The sequence below is a fragment of the Syzygium oleosum genome, unplaced genomic scaffold, assembly GCF_021117445.2.
Source record: "Syzygium oleosum isolate NSW1041296 unplaced genomic scaffold, Sole_v2.1 Sole_v2.03, whole genome shotgun sequence".
Classification (NCBI taxonomy): Eukaryota; Viridiplantae; Streptophyta; class Magnoliopsida; order Myrtales; family Myrtaceae; genus Syzygium; species Syzygium oleosum.
In genome coordinates, this window is record NW_026607487.1 from 8,763,453 (window position 1) to 8,783,684 (window position 20,232).

The window sequence follows — 20,232 nt, forward strand, 5'->3', positions numbered from 1 at the left end:
GTACGCTGCAACGGACGATGGGGGACGACTTGCGAATCTCAAGCGTGGCGTCGTTGGATTCGGTCCTTGGCACCCGTGCCACCGCCCGGCGGAGACGAGGCGTTTGGTTCAGCATTCCCAATGCTCATTTGGCCTCTAAAGCCCCTTGGCCAAATACAAATGGCGTTTGGCAATTTTTTTTACTCACTTTGGGGAAATGCAATTGCATTTGGAATGCTGGCCAACAGACCTTAGGCCAATGCACCTCTGAAGGTGCTTTGGGAAGTTGCATTTTCGGAATGCAACTTGCACTATTTATCAACACTGTTCATCTTCCCCAAACCGACGTCCGGCGGCCGCCGCCTGAGGGCTAGCCCGACTCCGGCGACCACCGCGCAGGGGTCGCGCGACCCTGGCGACCGCCGCCTCGGGTCGCGAACCTCGGCGATCGCCCGGGTCGCGCGACCCAGTAACGCTTCGCCCGGGTTGCGAGACCTGTGCGACCGCCCGAGGTTTGGCAACCCCAGCGGCGGTCGCCGGGTCGCGCGACCCCAGGGCGGCGGCTGCGGGTCGCGCGACCCTAGGCGGTGGTCGCCGGCGACAGATCTGGCCGTCGGCGGTTGCGGCGACCAGATCCGGCCGGAGGCGGTGGCCGGCCGTGTAGCTCCACCGGAGTTTTTTTTTTAAAAAAAAATAGCAAAAGTCCTTTAGCCCAAGTTGATTTTATAAAACACTTACCAAACGCTACTTGCATTTCGGAAAACCCCTTTAGCCCAAAGGTATTTGCATTTCCCCAAAGCCGAACCAAACGGGCCCGAGGTGGGGTCCGGATGGTTTGGGAGTTGCGCTTTGCGCGTGCAACTTCGGCATGCGATCACCGTTAAATGATCTCGGATTCCGATCTGATCGACGTAATCAACGGTTGAGATGCCACCCGATTTTAATCCATCATCCCTCACATCAATTGTCAAATGGAGAGTGAAAAAGATAACACGAGATCGGCAATCGATAGAGAATGCAAATAGTGATGAGAAAGCGATGTAGAGTTTAATTTCTCAAATCAACGCGCCTCCCCATCTCGGTTGGATGCTATGACGAGGAGATCGTTCACATAAGTCGAAGATAATTAAGGTGACAAATGGCTTAGATAAAAACTTACTCTCAAGTAGAGAAGGCAAGTAAGTGGTTTGGGATGAATTTGGGTGGGTCATAAATGGGTTCTAACTTATATTGGCACATTTATTTACTAAACAAATTAGATGGCTCCTACCCAATCCAACCCAACCCAAACCCACTTACATGACCCAACCCAAACATAGAGAGAAATGCCCAACGGATCTTCAAAAATAAATTAACGAAAAATAAAAGAAATCTGCAAAATGAAATAAAAATCGCGAGTAATGTGAGAAGAAAACGAAGAATCTCATTTAAATCCATTTGTTTTGGGCTTTTCATTTTAGAAGCCGTTATGGGTCATGATTAGGCCCGTCAAATTTGAGGTAATCCATATATGATCCATTTTAACAAATTTGAGTTCACAAATGGGTTTGAGGCCATTTTGACAGTTCTACTCTCAAGTCTCAAGCAATTTCCCTTCAAATAACAGGAGTTTTGAGTATTGCAAGTGTGAAGATCGATCGCTAAGCTAAGCTCCCACACTAGACGAGGCTCACGTCCAATCGACAGTGCAGCTAGTTCATGATAATGGTTTAAGCTCATCTCAAGCAAACGTCTTTAGAGGTCACTCCGCCACTACATCGTACAATGGTTTGGCGGGGCCGATGCAACATCGAGATTCGACCGATCTACAAGCCAAACATTAAAACCGCAAGATGTGGAAATTCCATGATAACGCCGATGGGGCGGCCGGTCAGTCTCCTCCCAACCACTTTCTACTAGCCCAAAGAAAAAAAAAAAAGAGTTAATTCTCTCGGGTGAACGAGTGAATGTAAATACAGAAGACAAGACGATCTAACTTCATGTTCTTTAGTCGACCTCTGAACCAGAAGAATATCAACATTTTAAGTCCTTGTGAAAGCTGCGAATTCTTCAAAAGCAAGCAGGGCAGCGGCCCCTTTTTGACATCACGGATGACCTATTTCGAGTCAGCGTTGATTTTAATCATGAGCTCCGTCCTCACCATTCCAATCATTCTACGGTGGTCGCAGCGCATACGTGTTTCTTTTGTCCTTTGTCCGACGGCAAGTACATTTTGCAGCAGCTATGTTGAGCTGTCTTACTTGGAAAAAAAAGGAAGAAAAAACGTGTTCAAGGATTTTAAAACCAAACTCCCACGATTTAATCGGGGGCCCTGCCTTAAGAATCTAATTAATTCGACGAGTTCGATCTATCCGAAAGGGAATTACAAGCGCCTGCGGGTCGGCAACACGACTCGTTTCGCGTCGGGAACGAAGGTTCGGGGCGGACCTCACAAGCAGTATCTGCCGCACGAAAGAGAAAAAAAGTGGAGGAGGAGGAGGAGGAGGAGAGAGATGGACAAGATGAAGAGGCCGTGATCTCGTCACCGAGCGTCTCGACAGAGTTTGAAACCTTATTTGTTCCACTAATGAATCAACAAATCGACCCCGTGCTTCGACCATACACATGTGTGCCAAAAAAAAAAAAAACCGAGGAAGTCGAAACATTAAAAAAAAAAAAGAAAAAACAAACAATCTGCCGCGTCCGATCTCATCTCAGAAGGAATTCATCTCCAGCACGTACGTCTTCTTCATCTTCCTCATCTCCCTCACCGCCTCGCCGAACGCCGCTTCCTCCTCCCCGTCGCCTCCCTCGAAGCTCGCGCTCTTCGCCGCCGCATCGCCCAGGTCGCCCCCTTCCTTCGCCTTCCCCTGCTCCCCGCCGGCCTTGCTCGCCGGCGCGATCAGCACCATCGTCGCCCCTCTCATCACGTACCCGGACTCCGGCAGCTCCAACTCCGGCGCGTACCACAGCTTCATCCTCAGGTCCGGAACTCGGATCCTCTCCGCCGCCGCCGCGTCGTCGTCGGCGGCCGCCGGCGCCGAGTCCAAGGATCTCCTCATCTCGGCGATCTCTTCCTCGCGCATCCCGACCTTCCCCTGCTTGTCCGAGTCGACGATCGACACGCTCTTCAGCATCGGATGATCCGCTACGATCTGCTTCAGCAGGTAGTGCCTCGCGGAAGCGGCGATCAGACAGGAAATGATCCAGACCACTCGCAACTTCAGCTCCTCCTCCGCGATCACCGGCGCGGGCTCGAGCTCGACCTCTCCGACGGCTCTCGGACTCGGTTCCGGCGCGCCTTCCTCTCCCGAGGAGGCGTCGGCGGCTGCGGCGGCGTCTCTCCTCCGCAGCGAATTCGCTCCGAGGACGACGCAGCTCTCCATCTCGCCCCCGAATCGAGCCGTCCACCTGAGGACCGTGCGCTTGCCGTTGAGCCCGACCGCGTCGACGCAGGAGGGGAGCTCCACGCGCAGCGACTCGATCCCTTTGAAGGGTTTCAGCACTTCGCCCGGGGTGGGACGGGAACCGTTATCGCAGTCGCAGTCGTCGCCGCCGTCTCCTCCGCCGGAGCACGAGGCCAATTTGGGCGAAACGACGCGGCAGAGGGAGCGGAGCGGGCTGCGGACGAATTTGTCGAGGAGACGAGACAAGTAGCTGCCGCTGCTCCGGGGGCGCCAGCGGCCGGAGGAGGCTCGGCGGAGGAGGCGAGAGGGGAAGGAGAGGGAGACGGTGGGGACGAGGGGGACGAGGGAGGAGAAGCGCCTGGAGACGGCGAGGCAGCGGGCGAGGGACCTCGCGTCGTGGACACGGCCGAGGATGTGGAGGAGGAGGTCGTCCGGTATGCGACCGATCTGGTCTTCTCCTCCTTCTCCTCCTCCTTCTTCTTCTACAACTTCCTCCGGTCTTCGAAGATCCATGGATGGAAGTTCTGGGTCGTGGGTTGCGATGGCGGCGAATACAGAATCTGGGTTTAGGTGGGGGTTCTCGAAGAGAGAGAGAGAGAGAGAGAGAGAGAGGTTGAAGATGAAGAGATAAGGTAGAAATGGAGGTTTTGCGGAGGACGGTTTTTGTATTATATATATACGGGAAGAGAGAGAGAAAAAGAAAGGCGGTCGTGTAGAGAGAGAGAGAGAGAGACAAATGGCGAGGGACGCGGTTTTGAATGGTACACACAGATTTTTGCACACGCACCATCTCATGCTACGTAGGAGAGAGACGTAGATTCCGACCGGCCGGGTCGACGCGAACAACGTTTATGCTGATGCGCCGAGACATGTATCACGTGCCTTCGTACAATGTTCGCTCGTGAAATAAATCTTTATAAGCAAAAGAATTGCCCAATCATATATCCATCCCAACGGTTGTCGCGTCGATGGTCCCACCGAGTTGCCGCATCCGCCTCCGTCAGTGTCGAGGGCAGAGAACCGTTGCCCCGTCTCGAGACATGCGAGCTCTCCCGATCTCCTCGGCCCTCGTGGAATATGTAAGAAGACTTTTGACGTTTTGCTTCTCTTTAAACGGAACTGTAGAGCCGTCCGTCGAATCAACTGTATGACCGATGATTACGATGCTGTATCAACTTTTGCCAACGACAGAGTTATCGCGGTACTCTCGGATGTCATTATGTTTTCCGTGTAATGTGTAATTAATGTTTCGAAAAAATGAAAAGCCAGCGTGGAGTCTTAAGTCTTAGAGGGTAGAGTGGAATTTTAATGCCCATGAATTGAAGAATTGGATTCAATGTACATTTGTCGTTGGATAGAATCAATGAGAAGGGAGGGGAGGGGGGGTCTTGAAAGTCGTACTCCTCCTCCCACAGCACCCGCGACTTTTCTCATGTGTATGGCCGTGGACCGAGTTGACTTTTGGCATCCTTATCCTGACTTTTCAAGAGTTGCCACGTAGATGCACTGGACGGAGCCGTTCCTCCCGCGATGACGTGACTCGCAGGTCGATTGGCTGCTGCTGGCATCACGTGATAATTGACGTGTTTTACCTAATTGGAGTATACTCTTTTCTATTTACGATTACCAATTAAAGGAACTCCAAAAAAAAAAATTTATCAAAAAAAGAAACTCAAAAATACTATTTATTTCGCGAAAAATAAATTATTTAGATAATTATTTTAAAAAAAAATAATTATTAGTATTGCCTGGAGTAATTAATTGATCATAAATAATTTATGTTTAAATATTTTCATTCATTCGATTTTATAAGTGATATAAGAGATCATCTTTTAAAATAATATTTTTCAAATTATTCGTTTTTCACGAGGCAAACGTATTCCAAGTTCCTTACGAGATGCAGACGTCACTTGATGCACCACGAATTAGGGGTGAGCATGGTTCCAAGGTAGAACCTGGAATCCGAGAACCTGACCGATGGGAACCTGTAGATTACGGGTTCCAAAATATGCAAGGTAGGTTTCAGATTCCAAAAATTAGAGAACCCGTTTCAACGGGTAGGTTCCAGGTTCTAGGTAGGTGAAACCTGGAATCTAAATAAGTTTTTTATGTTTTTTCTTGATCTATGTCTTCGCGTGATCCTGTGGTGTTTTATGGAGTTAGACGATGAATGTATAATCTGGAACCACTAGTATGAGCTTTCATTTCATGACTTGTTAATGTTTCATATTCTTCATATGTTTAAATATAAGTTGTGGTCAGTGAATCATAACAGCAAGTGGGTAGGTTCACTATTGGTTTCATTAAAGGTGATGATTCACTATAATTGTTCAATTAATAATACATGTGAAACTTTGGTAGACTCTAGAACTTGCAATAAGGTAGGTTCCATGTTCCAAAAAATGAGGCACTTATTATCATGGGCAGGTTCCTATACGGAACATGGAACCGTTCACTCATAGTATTGATTCACGCAATGACTTCTTAATTTAACCGTATTTATTTGAATTGTAATGCCAGGAAAATTAGTATTTTGTATTCTTTTTTGTGAATGACAAGCTTTTTTAGTATTATTGCATTCACTTTCGTTTTGTTTAACTAAAAATGAAATAAATAAAAAAACCGTTAGACCCTAGAACCTATGATAGGGTAGGTTATAGGTTCCAGGTTCTAACGGTAAGGTTCTAGGTTCCAAAAATTGAGGAACCTGTATCCGAAGGTAGGTTCCAGGTTCCAGATTCCAGGTGGAACCTATAAGGAATCTGAAACCGCTCACCCCTACCACAAATAACTCGGCTCCATATTCGAGTGTCGTTACAACCACTGGTCTTGACTCGTGCGTACGTCGAAGTAACTAATTATCATCTTGGAATCAATTGCTATTGTTCCTCGAGTGTTGCTAGATTTGACTTCCGAATACGCAGTACTCCGCGTTCAAACCCGAAACTAGTGGATTTCGCACAAGGTCCGCGAGATTTTTTTTTTTTTTTTTGTGATCGAAAGGTCCGCGAGATTCAAGGGCGGGCATTTTGATGGGTGCGCACGCATTAGGGTCCTAACAGTAAACAGCAGTCAAAGTAGTCTGGATGTGCTCTTCCATGACTAGCAAAAAACCTACGAGAATCACCGGGTCAGGACACCAGTGGACTAGGAAATCCGAAGGTCCTACAACTTCCAAGTCGAACAAGGGGATGAACCTTATCATAAAACCTGAGCTAACAAGTTTCACAAACAACATGCTCGATCGCTCATCAATCTTTCGAACTCAGAGCACCTTTGGATGCGAACATTGTCCACAATCGAGAGTGGCAGGAACCACGAAAGTCCGATTCGAGCACAGTGCGTAATGTAATGTTATATCAAACCAGGAGCTCGGGGAACCTCAAGAGTACTTGCAAAAATAGGAAAACAGCGTATGTTTTTACATGGGAATTCTAAAGGAATGATGGTTGAAGAGGACAACTAATTACATGATTGAGGCAGGCGAAGCTTGTTTCTTTAGATCCTGGATGCGATCACTGGGGTGGTATTTTGGAGGTATGCAGACGCGGCCCCAACCCCGCTTCCGAGCTTGATGGGGTAGCCCACATCCTTGAGCACCATCTCCACGCCGGCGAGACAACCCAGCAGTTGCAGCTGAAAATAGAGCAGAGAGGAACATTTGTGTCCAGATGATAATGGAATTCCAGGATGAAGGAAATGGGGAATATGTGCTTCTAATAAGAAAGACCCTCGTGCGATGCACGCTCGCCATCACACCCATGCTCGTGCTCAATACTGACATAATAAGTATGAGTTTTTTGCTGATCAAGCGACCAGGATTTGTAAATCCAAACTGGGTGGTGCCTAAATTTGTGTTATTTAACAACACTGACAGGAATTTTGCATATGCAATGCTGTCTCCAGGTTTTAAAGACACGAAGCAACTATCAGATTTCCACAACCCATTTCGCACTTAATGATTGAGAGGCGAATCTTTCAGCGAGTAAAGGTTTTAGAAGTGCAAACCTTTTGCTTGTTTATCTTGCAAGTTCAAAATTCATGTTATCGACAGTGGAAAGAAACATACCTCATTCAGATTGCCAAGATGGCCTATCCTGAAGACTTTTCCAGCCACTTTGTTCAGTCCCAGGCCTAAACTCAAATTGTATCTCTTCCATGCCCTCCTCACAATTTCGGAGCTATCGATATACTGGGGAACAACAACCGCTGTCACGGTGTCGCTGAACCACTCCTCCTTTTGTGTGCAGTTCTTCAACCCCCACGCATCTACAGCAATCCTGAAGTCAAATGAAATAAGTCATTAGATCAAGACAAATGAGAGATGATCAGACAAAGATTGAGGAAATAATGGCCTTACCTAGTTGCTGTGGCGAGACGGTTATGCCTCGCGATCACGTTATCAAGTCCTTCCTCGAAAATGAGATCGAGAGCAGCTCGCAGCCCGTACAGTAGATGAATGGAAGGGGTGTATGGCCAATAGGTTCCCATCCTGTAAAACTTGAGGTAGTCTTTCCAGTCGAAGAAGACTTTGACCGACTTTGCAGTTTTGGATGCCTCCAGAGCCTTGGGGCTTGCACAAACAATGCCCATTCCAGTGGGAAGAGAGAGCGCTTTCTGAGAACCAGTCAAGGCCACGTCGATTCCCCATTCGTCCATGCGGAAATCGAGAGCACAGATTGAAGAGACTCCATCGACCAAAAACAGGGCTGGGTGCCTATAGTCATCTGCAAGTAAATACGTCGCATGATATTACAGAAGGGCCTATTAAAGCAATTAGTTAAAAAGATAAAATCGTAGCAAAAAGACATGAAATAACTTGTCGACGTTCAGTACAATATAATGCAACCAATGCAGTGATAAGAGCCCTTCTAATCATAGATCAGAAAGATAAATGCTGAAGACATGAATTCAAAGCTTGGACTAGTGCAAATGTTATGTCCTTACCAAGTATTTTTCTTACTTTAGCCAGGTGGTTGGTGACTCCAGTTGCTGTCTCATTGTGGACGATGCATACCGCCTTAATGGTGTGTGCAGTGTCGGCAGCAAGCTTCGATGCCAGGATGTCGAGATTGGCACCCTGGCCCCAGTCACTTTCGACGACATCCACATCGAAGCCGAGGCGTTGCTGCTGATCAATCCAGAGCAGAGAGAATTGGCCGATCAAGAACGAGATGGTCCGATCTCCAGGAGACAACGTGTTGGTCAGAGCGCTCTCCCATGCACCAGTACCTAAAACCAAGACCGCAACTTTGGATTGCATACATGAAAGGCTAAATGCTTTATCACACAGCTTTTTCAATGAAGGATGTACCAGTGGTGGGAATGAGGAATGGGGTTCCGGTAGTAGTCTTGAAAATTTTCTTCACATCCTCGAGGAGAGTCTTGGTAAGTGCCGGAATAGCGGGCGAACGGTAATCCTCATTGTTCCTGTTCATAGCACGAATGACCTGGTCCGGGATGTTGACGGGGCCCGGAACAAAGAGGTGGTTCCGTCCTGGTCCATTTACGTAATCCATCTTCCCTTCTTCAGAAATTCACAAATTGGAGTCTTGAGATTTTGCGAGGCCTATGCTGCAATTTGTTTTTGGTGGGAGCAATTAAACTCTGCATCTGATTGAAGTAAAGAACTACGTAGTACTAAAATTTCTATACTACGTTTATTGCCTTGCTTGATCTTGGACTCTTTAGTCTGAGTGTACCATCAAGAACCGAAATAAATCCTCATTCCCAAAATTTATGTCTGTATAAGAAAAGAGCGTGCACCTCACTCTAGAAAGACATGCATAGTGGCGAAGATATTTGTCATCATCATGCAAATCTGCTTCCTTTAATCAAGCTAATCTATGTGGTATAACAGGGGGTGGAACAAAGCAAGAATAAAAGCTAAAGAGACAGAGCCATCCTTATAATTAGCATAACGATGAACCGTCTGTTCCTTCATTGACTGATGGGAATGAAGGCATAAAGTTTGTCTTCTCGCTGGAACTTGACATGCTTGTTTGATATGATGTTAGGCTTTGAATTGGAACAAAGCATAACCGAATGTCAGAGAACAAAATATTGCGCGACAACATTTTCTCCTTGACAATAGATTGCTCGAGACATATCCATAAGAAACTCGATCAGAAAGCAAATTAACACCTTGTTAACAAAAACAAGTGGCTTGGGCTTCAAGAGGTTGATTATCGATTAATTGTTTGAAAGGAGTGACATGTCGAAACTGAATTTAAGTTCCCTTTCTCCACAAAACAGAACAACGTGTGTCCGTACCATTAATTTTTCCCTAAAACTATCAGCTTCGTATAAATATTTCCTCAAGCATACCAGTCTGTTACAACATCTTTGAGTGTTTCTTATTCTCAAAACCTCGAAACTGCGTTTTTCAGCTGTTTCCCCTGAATTTGCTTTCAATAAGTCGGGAAAAGCCAATGACTACAGCCTAATCAACATTTCAGTACTTGAGTAGGCACACTGTAAGAAGGCAAACCGTCGATATGCTCAGCTTTGCATAAGCAACGCTGAGGGATCCCTTCATGCGCAAATGAGTACTTGAAAGATTGTTCAGCAAAAGAGAGAACCCTCGAAGAAGTAAAATATTGAACTTCGTCAACTAAGGAGTCTAAAGCAGGACAGGATGAACTTCGGAGGTTATTTCAGTGGACATCTTAACTTAAAGAAGAAGACTGTATCGTTGCCATATCCAACCTTAAAACTATCAACAAAAACATAGTAACTTTCATTATGGTCTGAGAAAACATGATCTTCAATTCCATAATCCGCCGAAAACATTTGTTTCAGCAAAACTTTGTAAGTTCTCTCCATTCCTTTCCTCAAACCCATTTTATTTCGGCTCAATTTTGTCAGAATGCTCCCAACAGCCACTCCGATGGAACTATCTACTCACCAGGAAAGAGGAAAGCCACTTCCATTAATCAGAAACAGAGCCAAGAGCCCAAGGTTCAGCAAATACTACTACCATACCATCATCGATCACCTTCTGACAACTTTTGTAAAACAAACAATCTGTTGGATAGAGTAAAAGCAAACAAAACACTCTCAAGACTTAGAGCCGGTCAGCGATGAGAAGAGTGGGAGTCAAGCTCGAAGAGCATTAACAAGCGCATGCATGCGCACGTACAAAGAACACAAGAACCCAGAAACGATTCATCGAACAGAATCGCGGACAAGAATCGTTCGTAAAATCGGCAGAAGTTTACCTCCTCGCTTCCTCCAAATTGTCAGCACAGGGAGGGAAGAGATGAGAGAGAGAGAGAGAGACAGAGAGACGTGCCCGATGAGTCTCTGCGGTCTCTGCTTCTTGTTGTTGGCCGGCCGATACGAGCCCAGATGGCTCGATCCGTCGCTTCATTTTTATAAGAGCGCGGGGGAGCCAACCAACGCTCCCCGCGGGGCCAGCCCACCCCCGCCCCGGTCCACGTGGCGGATAAGAGCGGGCCACGTGTTCGCGGTCTTGCGGCTGAGAAATGGGTGACGCATGTGAAAACACCGTCTTCTCATTTTGACATCTGCACGGGAAAAGAGTTCCGATATTGCTCTGCCTCTTTGGGTGGTTCTCACGCAGTCATCCTCTCTTCTTGCTCCTACGGTCGAATTAGACCGATGATAACAGCGAGAGATCATCGGTTTAACCTTAATTCTTTCCGTACGATATTTAGATATTCTAAAGGAGGGTGGATCGAAATCGGGGTGCCAAGTAAGGTGGCGGGCGACGGCTATTGAAACCGTAAACAATTGGGTCATATTCGGCTTCCGATGAAAGTCCGCCGCATTACTCAATCTACCGCTTTACTAAACTATGACATTATTTGTGCTTTAAAGAGTTCGTCGGAGGTTAAGAAGGCGATGCTCGTGTTCATCGAGTGATGCTCGTAAGTAACGAACATCGGTAACCAGAAATGAATTGACTTCAAGGTATCTGCTCATCATTCAAGTCTTGCTTGCAGGAAGTTTTGCAACGAAAAAGAAAAGAATAGCTTAAGGGGGAAAATGGCAGAAATGGGCCTCTACATCAAAATGGTTCATCACCAATTGGCACCGTAACTTGCCATGTCTCTTCCGATGCACGAGAGCTCGTACATAGTAAAGCAAGCATGTGGTTGAGAGACGACGCGAAAGATAAAGTGATAATGCGCTGAGAACCACACCCTATTGCCATTAACCAGGGCCATACAGCATTTTTTCCATCTTTGTTTTTATTGCAGTTTTGTCTTCCTAATGTTGAAGCTGCTTTCTGGTAATCTGGCCGTCATCCAGCTCTTTTGTGGGTCACACTATTTTTTGGTGCCTTCTCCTCTTTCTTTGTCACTGGAAATGATTCGAATCTCGTACAGTCGCTCTTTCCTCTTTCAACTTGCTTGTCACAGACTATGTCCAAGTCTTAGGGGAGAGATCCTTTTGAGTACTCGATCTAATATCTGATAACATTGCATCTAGGTGGAGAACAGAAGGCATAGCTTAAAAATAATAGCTGATGGACCCTTTGATTCGTAATTTTCACACAATTGATGTTAGTAGGAGAAATTGAAATCCCATCTGTCGAAGGGCACAGTGAATTGACGGGTCACGGCATCCAGGTAATCCTACCCTATGGAGATGCATCACTTACAGGAACATGGATAAAAGCAGTCAGCACTCTTACAGAAAAAGCGTGTTCTGCAGCTTGCTGTACTAATACCGATCCTTAGTATAACCAAACGTGAAGTATCATTGCCTCGCTTTTCAATGCTTTCGCTTAAGATAGAGAACTAGACGGAAATTAACAAGATGACAGACTTATCACACTGCATGGTTTCGCAACTTCCACTGAAACTTTAAATTACAGGATACAATGTACAGTTGACCAGCACCACAAATTAGGTAAGAGATGAAATTTGCTGTAACACTACAAACAGAAAAGGGACTCCCCCACAGGTTTGCTGTACATCAGCGGGGAAAAAAGAATGAAAAGAATATGTCTAACTTATTGTGAGCACTTCATCAATGTGCAAATGTAATCTCTTAAGGACTTTGCGCACATTATCAATTAAAGGATGTAACTTATCACCAGAGAGGAACAAATGCATACAACCCCTGATATCAATCCAAGTATATCCCACATTCTTTTGGACTCCTCTCGCTTCCATCAATTCTCTAACTTCTACTGCTTCACCCCACCTGCCACTGTCTGTATAAGAATTGGCAAGAAGCACATAGTTTGACGAGCTAAATGGTTCATTAGCATGAAGATGTTCGGAAACACGTCTTGCCATTCTTAAATTCCCATGTAGTTTGCAGGCTCCAAGCAATGCTCCCCATATTACCACATCAGGCTCAGAAGGCAAGCTCAAAAGAAGAGCCTCGGCTTCCTCTAAGTGTCCTGCTCTCCCAAGCAAATCAACTATGCACGTATAATGCTCCACAGTGGGCTTGATGCAATGCCTATGAACCATATCAATGAAATGATGGCAACCTTCCTCCACTAAGCCAGCATGACAACAAGCACTGAGAACTCCCACGAAAGTGACAACATTCGGGGAAACACCTGGTGATCCTTCTCTCAACATCTCATTGTAAAGCTTCAGAGCCTCTTCAGCTTTGCCATTTGCAGCATACCCACATATAATTCCATTCCACGAAACAATATCTTTTTCAGAGAGGCCCCTAAATGCTTTTAAAGCATTGTCCATCTCGCCGCACTTGGAATACACATCTAAAAGTGAACTTCCTACAACCACCTCATTTTCTAGTCCACACTTCAAAACAAGTGCATGAAGTTGCTTTCCCCACTGCAATGCATTGGAGGTAGCACAACCACCAAGCATACCACCGAAGGTGAAAGAATTAGGCTTCAGATCTTGGATACGCATTTCATGGAGCAAAGACTCTGCAAGTTCCATGTGCCCACTCTGTGAAAACCCAACTATCATCGTCGTCCAAGAAGCAAGATCAGGGTCGGCAATCTCCTCAAACAACTTGAAAGCAGAAGCAACAAATCCACACTCAAAGTACAAGTCGATCAAGGCATTGTTTATAAAGCAATCAGAGCAGTACCCACGGCGAATAACTGCCGAATGCACTATCATCGCTTCAAACAGCTGGGCGTGCGACCCGAAATCATTTAAAATAATGGCATAGGTATATTCATCAGGCTGAATCCCTTCTCTGCAAAGCTCGCGAAATAATTCTACACAAGTGTCACCGCCTCCATGCTTAGAGAAACAAGAGATCATGGCATTCCACGCAACTAAGTCCCTCTCAGGCATTTCGCCGAACACCTTCCTCGCACTATGCACATCCCCAGCTCCCCCATACATTCTCATCAAGTTAGTCCCCAGAAAGGCATCTGAACCCACGCCCATCTTCACAATCTCACCATGAACTTGTTTTCCCAACCCCAGATCACAACAAGGAACCACAATCGAGTACGTAACACCATCCGGCCTAACAACAGAGAGTCGCATTTTCAAGAAATGGGTCAGTGCCCGCTCGTGCCAATTGCACTTAGCAAGCCCAGAAATGACGATGTTCCACGACTGGCAGTCTTTCCCAGGGGCGGATTCGAAGAGGCTCAGGGCCTCGGCGAATGAACCGGAGTTGAAGTAACCGGACAAGACGGTGTTGTAGGAGACGGCGTTGGCGGCGGGCATGGCGGAAAGTAGCTTCCGGGCGTCGGATAAGGAATTGGACTTGACGTAGGATTGGAGGAGGAGGTTGCATCGATAGGCATGGCTGTGAAGACCTTGCTTGATGAGGGAAGCATGGAGAGCTCGCGCTTTGTACATGTGAAGGGAAAGCTAGCTAGGTCTTTTTCCCTTTCCTTCCCGGGAGTGCGAGAATTTTGTATTTTGGTCGGGGTCGAGTTTCAACGGCTACTGGACGTGGGATTTGAAACTTTTTATCTTTTCTAGCAAACGTTTTCCGAAATTGAGTATTAATAGAAAAAAAAATCGATTAAGCCTAATTTTACTTCTCTATCAGGACGGAAAAAAATAGTGTTGCTTGAGTGAAAGACAATTTTGTTTACTGAACATACCAAATTCAATATTTTGTTCTAAAGTTCGTATCTCCTGTGACGTTATCATATCACATCCGGACACCTTTGCATTTGGAAACAATCTGTGTATAATTTTATCCGCCGGTGTTGAAACCTCAAGTTTCTGTGTTTTTTTCCTGACAGGCGAATTTCTGCACGTGTTGTTGTGGTAATGGTGACACAAAGCAAATCTGAACTATTCAACTCTTTTCCTTCTTTTTTAGCTTGAGCGAACAAATACATCCGCAGGCCAATAGCTTTCAAGAAATATGAATTGAGTTACTGAACCGTGCAAAATATAGACCTTGCAAAGCTTATATCCGGCAGGAACTAGCACTTCTTGAATTATCACCACGTTCCCGTTACCTTGAGAAGTACAATTGCACCGTAAGCCATTAAATAATGACTATGAAGTGTAACTCGGTCAGTTCGAGACTCTAAGCAACCAATGATATACACACCAGATGCCGCCTTATCATGAAACTCATCCTAATCATAAAACTCTTTTCTTTCTATCAGTGCTGATAATCCTAATACAATAAAGATCAATGCATTTTTTTGGGAAGTGATGCAAGAACAAAGATCACATGTAATATGTACAATACGTGACCAGTAAGGGCAGCATGTATGTCGTGATTTGGGATTCTTGTACACTCTAGGATACAACTGGATAAGGTAAAGTTGATTGTCACATCTGACTCACTATACTTTGGGAGATTTGAACAGTTCTCTCCATTTCTGAGGATCACTTCCTGGACCTTGTCCCTGCGATTTCCAATGAACAAGATAGACAAGATTTTGTCACTATCACCCTGTACAGAATCATAGCTCATTGTAGATAGCAAAACAAGTAAATTTCACTAAAAATCCTAGTTTTAGCAATCAGAGTACGTGTGCAGATTCAGAGGTGAGTCTGCAATAGCATTACAGGAAAGCTGCTTCGTGTAATCTCTTGGAAAATTGAGACTTAAATTTTTCTTTCGAAATTACCAACTAAATGGAAAACTTGTAAGTTAGTGAAAGTTACTTTCTTCTCTTACGATGTCACTAAGTACATGGAACAAAAAAACTCACACTTTGAAACTTACTTTTGCAATGCGGAAAATTTCTAACCCTAATCACCTTGGCTTATCCTAAGTACTGATATATTCGACCAAGGAATGAAGATTTTTATTAATATGTTATAGTTAAGATTCCACCTGAAAAATTAGTTAACATCCGTTAAAAAGTTACTAATCATCAGTAGGTTTGACGTTATTTATCCTCACATTAAAAGTTGCTAATATCATGAATCTTAATACCTAATTTTATAACGGGGAAGGATGTACAATTACCTCAACAGAGTTGATTTCGTATATTTCACCCTCAGCAAATTCTAGGTCCAGTAACTGTATGCAAGCTTCAGCAACGACAAGCCTGCTAACCTCGCCAAAGAGTTTATCCCCTGTGAAGTTGCGCGTATTAGAGCAAGCAAGAGATCTTTTTCATAGATGAGAGGCAGTACAGCCAATGCTGCACCAACTGCTCTTTGACAGAAGAGCTTTCATCATTTCAACCTCCCAAGCAATTCAAATTATTTAACGGATATGGGAGGTACTAATCAAAGAGTTGCCAATCCCAGATAATGAGCTAGACCTGACTAAGTTTTCTTTTTCACCATATAGATGCTAGTAAGTTGATCTAATTATGCTTGTACCATACACAGACCAAGGAAGTGTGATGCAATAATGTGAGATGGAGGGTTTCTTGGACCACGTCCTCCAGTAGTATGTGTAGTCAGATGTTTCATTTTAAGTCTATATAGCAGCATGCCTAAATATCAAGACAAACAACAAGGGTGGTTAGCAAATGGTTCTGAAACCATTTGATGCCCCAAAATTGAGTAAAAATAACCATTTGCTACCCTCAAAATTGAGTACAAACTACAAATAGATCAAGGTCACTTCAAGAAATTAGTTTAAGAGCAAATACAACTTAGATTACTGATATATACAGTGAGATGTAAAAGACTGACATGAATTTTCTCAATGTCCTTCTATTTCCTGTTTAACTGAGAAAAAGATGTTTAGTATAGCATCACTGAATTACTTGTGATTTTCCATGTTTGACACTACAGGCATCAAGTAAGGAACTATAGATCATACCTTGACCAACAACAACTGCACGCCGTTGGCCAGCTGTAGCTTTGAGCAAAGTATTTAAGTCGTATGATGTGTAGGGCCCATCAGTCAATCTACCGGGTCTAGTAAATTAAACAGCTGAGTGTCAGGATTCACATACTCATTATCATAAGGAAAACAAAGTATAAGAGATCGATCAAAACCTCAGTATAGTAAATGGAAGACCAGATTGACGAAGAAAGTCTTCCCCCATCCTCTTATACTTAAGGACTCCAAAAAGGTTCATGATGCTGTCAAAAGAAAAAAAGCAGATATTGTAGACATAATACTCAAGATGTAACTTATGGACAAATCCAACATGATAAGAATCTAGAAATAAAAAAAAATGCAAACATCTGACCCTAGGCTGCGCAGGCGGGCCATTAGTCAAAGTGGTGTGGGGAATGGGATGAGGTTGGGGGTTCAAACCCCAAAACCAACTGAAATAACTCAATAAACATAAAGACTGAAAACATCCAGAACTTAGATTTCTTCTCTGTGGACAAACTGTGCATCCTACGGTATCTAATAGGCAACTCCAAGCGGCAAGAGCTACATACACTGTGACGATCATGACCTTCTTCTCCTCTTATTTCAGCTTTTTTTTTTATCATTTTAAAGAAAGAAAATCAACTACAGAAGCTAATAAATATCCTGCAGATGTAAGTAGTTATCGTACAATCAAGACAACACATAAGAAAGTTTCTCACATGTTCCCTGAGGTAGAGTTCTGAAGTTCACTTTTCACTGAAAGGCGACACTGATATCAATGAGTGCAAAAAAAATAATATGTATTTTTGGCACTGAATAAACAATGCAACTCAAACATAATAATGAACGAGCAGCTTATATCACCGACTCACCTCCAAGGCAGTTCGTTGAACTTAGTTACTCCCACTGAAGAAACAAGAACTACTCTCTCCACGGACGAAGGCAGAGCAGAGATTAGATTTCTCACACCCTCCCAATCTTCAATGAAACAAACAGTCAGAGACACTCATGGTGAATAACTGTGCTTTATATGCAATTCAAGCATCCCAAAAGAAAGATGCAGCAATATGGCAACCAGACAATAGGGACTCTATGGAGAGTAGCGCAAACAAAAGAACATAAAATCAGTAATGCTGTCACTTTTCTCTCTTAGATAACATAAAATTCTTATTCTAACCTACTCTTTCTGGAGAATTATCTCCCTCCCATCGCTTTGAAGGAAAGGCTGTAGTTCCTGTGCAGCAAATGACATGCGTGACTCCCTGTGAAATTTAAAAAGATAAACATCAGTGTTAATGACGACAAAATAATGGAATTAACAATAAGCAGATACATGATGAGATCTCTTGAAAATGTTTCATAATTGAAACCGAAGTTGTACATTCCACAATAATTACCTCAAACATGGATGGATCCAGATGCTCTGGGTTCCTTGTGTCTCCTTGCCATACCTACCAAGAGACAAAAGCCTATAGTTATAAACCTCACATGCGGATTAAGCATTGACAAGGTGAAATTGGATGCAAGTGAGAAAAGAAGAATGGAAACTGCAAGGACCAAACAGATATAGGTAGCACCTGTAGTCTCTCTTCATCTTGTTGGCCAAACAAAGATTTAGCCTTATCAAGATCTCGTATAAAGAGGCGTGTTTTAATATTCCTTTCAAGCAATGACGCGACAACTAACTGTCCTGAAAAGGAGAGATGAAATATATTATGAAGAAGGTTTCTTAGGTAGGAATGCATTGTTTTGTACTGTGATATATAAAGGCTGGAAATGTTCTCCTATTTCAATGGGACTACTTTCATCAAATCCACATGCGAGAGGCTTCAAAGCACAGCAATACTTTGACAAAGAAAAACAGCACCCACACTCCACGGCACGTGTAGCTGTGTAGGCGACTGAAAGGAAACATCTCAACACTCTTTGGTGATACCAAAAAAGCCACTACCACCCCTAACTCAGCTCATGCAGATTTTAGAATATCTGCTAAGTTTCTCCCCCACCTCTTTAGTCAAGTTGATATTGTATAATAAGGTTAAAAAGAAGTACGGCGCCGCCAACCAAATGGTTCAGTGAGCTTAACCAATGGAAGTTGCTGCTGTGAAACTATCTGTTGTTCGCCACAATGGGGTTTAGATGAGTCAGATAGCAAGAAATGATCAAGTTCCCAAATCCCATCGTCCACTGGTAAAATCATATATGCAAGGATTCACAGCAATTAGAAGAGACATTGCCTCATTGGAAACATTGGATGTCCTACCCATGATCATAGCAAATTTCCCATGTCAAAGTTGGTCTCAGTGAGTAGGGACGAAGAAACAATCTCAGTTTGTTGTCCAATTCAGGAAAAAACATGCTCAATACCAATAATGAGTAGGCTTCAATCAAATATATATATCTATGCAAATAATCCAAACTGAGCAGCAACACCAGAAGCCACCCAGACTCTCATAACCGTCTATTTCAGAAGCCAGTAAACAAAAGCAGCTAAAGAAAGATCTACAAGCAAAACCGCCCCGCCGGAGCATCATCAATCCAGAATCCAGAACTCGCCGCCGCCGCCGCCGCCGCCGGAGCAATATAAAAAATCGCCCCCGTCAGTCAGAGCATCATCAAAGAGCAAGCAAGAAAAACGAACGAGAACTCGCGTACCGACGCCACCGGAGCCTCCGACGACGAGGACCAGCTTAGAAGATGATGCCGGGGGAGCGGCTCCGGAATCGGCCTCGATCACCTCCTCCCTCACGGCGTTCGCGGTGGACGACGCCGCGTCGGCGGCGGCCCTTCTCCTCGGGCTCGAAATGGAAGCCTCGGAGAAGCTGCTCCGACGAGAGAAGCTCGGCGAAGGAGGACGGACGGAGAGAGCAGATCTCCGAGGCGCTACCGAGAACCTGTCGAGCGCGACGGGAGAGCTGGAGAGGCGAGTGAAGCTGAACTGGGTCGCCATCGCCATGGAAACGTTCAGAGCTCGGACCAATGGCGCGCGCGCGCGAGATAGAGAGAGAGAGAGAGAGAGAGCGCCTTCGGACCACCAGGCTTGAAATTTTTTTTTTTCCCACTTTCTTCTTGGATTTATTCTGGTAGAGAAAATGAATGCTTCTTTTTTTGTTCCTAAAAAAAACTAAAAATAAAAAAACATGTTTAAATTAGGCTTAATCCCCTCAAAAACTCCAGCTTTAAGTCCAATTCTAATTTTGCATCGGAAAACTCCCACCCTAGTCCCAAATCTGCTCTCGCGTCTAAAAGTCACCACTAAGTTCTTCAAAATTATGAACATCGTGCCAGTTAGTTGTCCATTATAAGAATCCATGTCTTCACCAACTCTCTCACTTTTGTATGGAGTAACGGCAGCTTCCTGATGTTGGTAAATTTTGAAGAAATCAGCGGCTTTTTTTTTACGCGTGACAAATTTTGGACTAGAGAAAAAGTTTGTGGTTTTTTTGGGACAAAAAAAGTCGAGACAAAATTGGATTTGTACCGGGGTGGGATTGCTTGAATGAAAGAATTTTCGGCGAATTAGTTTTGTGGACTTTCACGCGTTTGGTTTGCTGAAAATGATCGGTCAACGGAAAACTTTTCACGATCAAAGAAAAATATGCATGCTTAAAGTTAGGAAAATGAATTTCTTATCTTGAAAAGTAAAAACTCTTTTCCTGAAAATGATTTCCCGAAAAGTATT

The 20,232-nt window shown here is 44.4% G+C and overlaps 4 protein-coding genes across 5 annotated transcripts; all 4 read right to left on the reverse strand.

Moving 5' to 3' along the window:
* Positions 1 to 1,798: 1,798 nt before the first annotated feature.
* Positions 1,799 to 4,000, reverse strand: LOC115679296 (F-box protein At4g18380-like). Its single transcript, XM_030602900.2, has one exon. The coding sequence runs from the start codon at positions 3,876 to 3,878 to the stop codon at positions 2,673 to 2,675; it is 1,206 nt and encodes a 401-aa protein (XP_030458760.1). The 5' UTR covers positions 3,879 to 4,000; the 3' UTR covers positions 1,799 to 2,672.
* Positions 4,001 to 6,694: 2,694 nt separating this feature from the next.
* Positions 6,695 to 10,743, reverse strand: LOC115679186 (serine--glyoxylate aminotransferase). 2 transcript variants are annotated; one of them, XM_056309876.1, is made up of 6 exons: positions 10,586 to 10,743; positions 8,680 to 8,939; positions 8,313 to 8,597; positions 7,726 to 8,092; positions 7,435 to 7,645; positions 6,695 to 7,001 (listed from the first exon to the last, which is right to left on the reverse strand). In XM_056309876.1, the coding sequence occupies exons 2-6, from the start codon at positions 8,882 to 8,884 to the stop codon at positions 6,864 to 6,866; spliced, it is 1,206 nt and encodes a 401-aa protein (XP_056165851.1). In that variant the 5' UTR covers positions 8,885 to 8,939; positions 10,586 to 10,743; the 3' UTR covers positions 6,695 to 6,863. The 2 variants fall into 2 exon arrangements, with proteins under 2 accessions (XP_056165851.1, XP_056165852.1); XM_056309877.1 differs by having other exon boundaries at positions 8,680 to 8,934; positions 10,586 to 10,727.
* Positions 10,744 to 12,343: 1,600 nt separating this feature from the next.
* On the reverse strand, positions 12,344 to 14,149 carry LOC115679257 (pentatricopeptide repeat-containing protein At2g13600-like). The gene has a single exon (XM_030602865.1). It carries the CDS (start codon positions 14,147 to 14,149, stop codon positions 12,344 to 12,346), a length of 1,806 nt encoding a protein of 601 aa, XP_030458725.1.
* Positions 14,150 to 14,890: 741 nt separating this feature from the next.
* Positions 14,891 to 19,570, reverse strand: LOC115679256 (protein TIC 62, chloroplastic). Its single transcript, XM_030602863.2, has 9 exons — positions 19,206 to 19,570; positions 18,128 to 18,240; positions 17,948 to 18,001; positions 17,728 to 17,812; positions 17,423 to 17,528; positions 16,724 to 16,810; positions 16,545 to 16,642; positions 15,735 to 15,844; positions 14,891 to 15,165 (listed from the first exon to the last, which is right to left on the reverse strand). Exons 1-9 carry the CDS (start codon positions 19,504 to 19,506, stop codon positions 15,103 to 15,105), a joined length of 1,017 nt encoding a protein of 338 aa, XP_030458723.2. The 5' UTR covers positions 19,507 to 19,570; the 3' UTR covers positions 14,891 to 15,102.
* Positions 19,571 to 20,232: the final 662 nt, after the last annotated feature.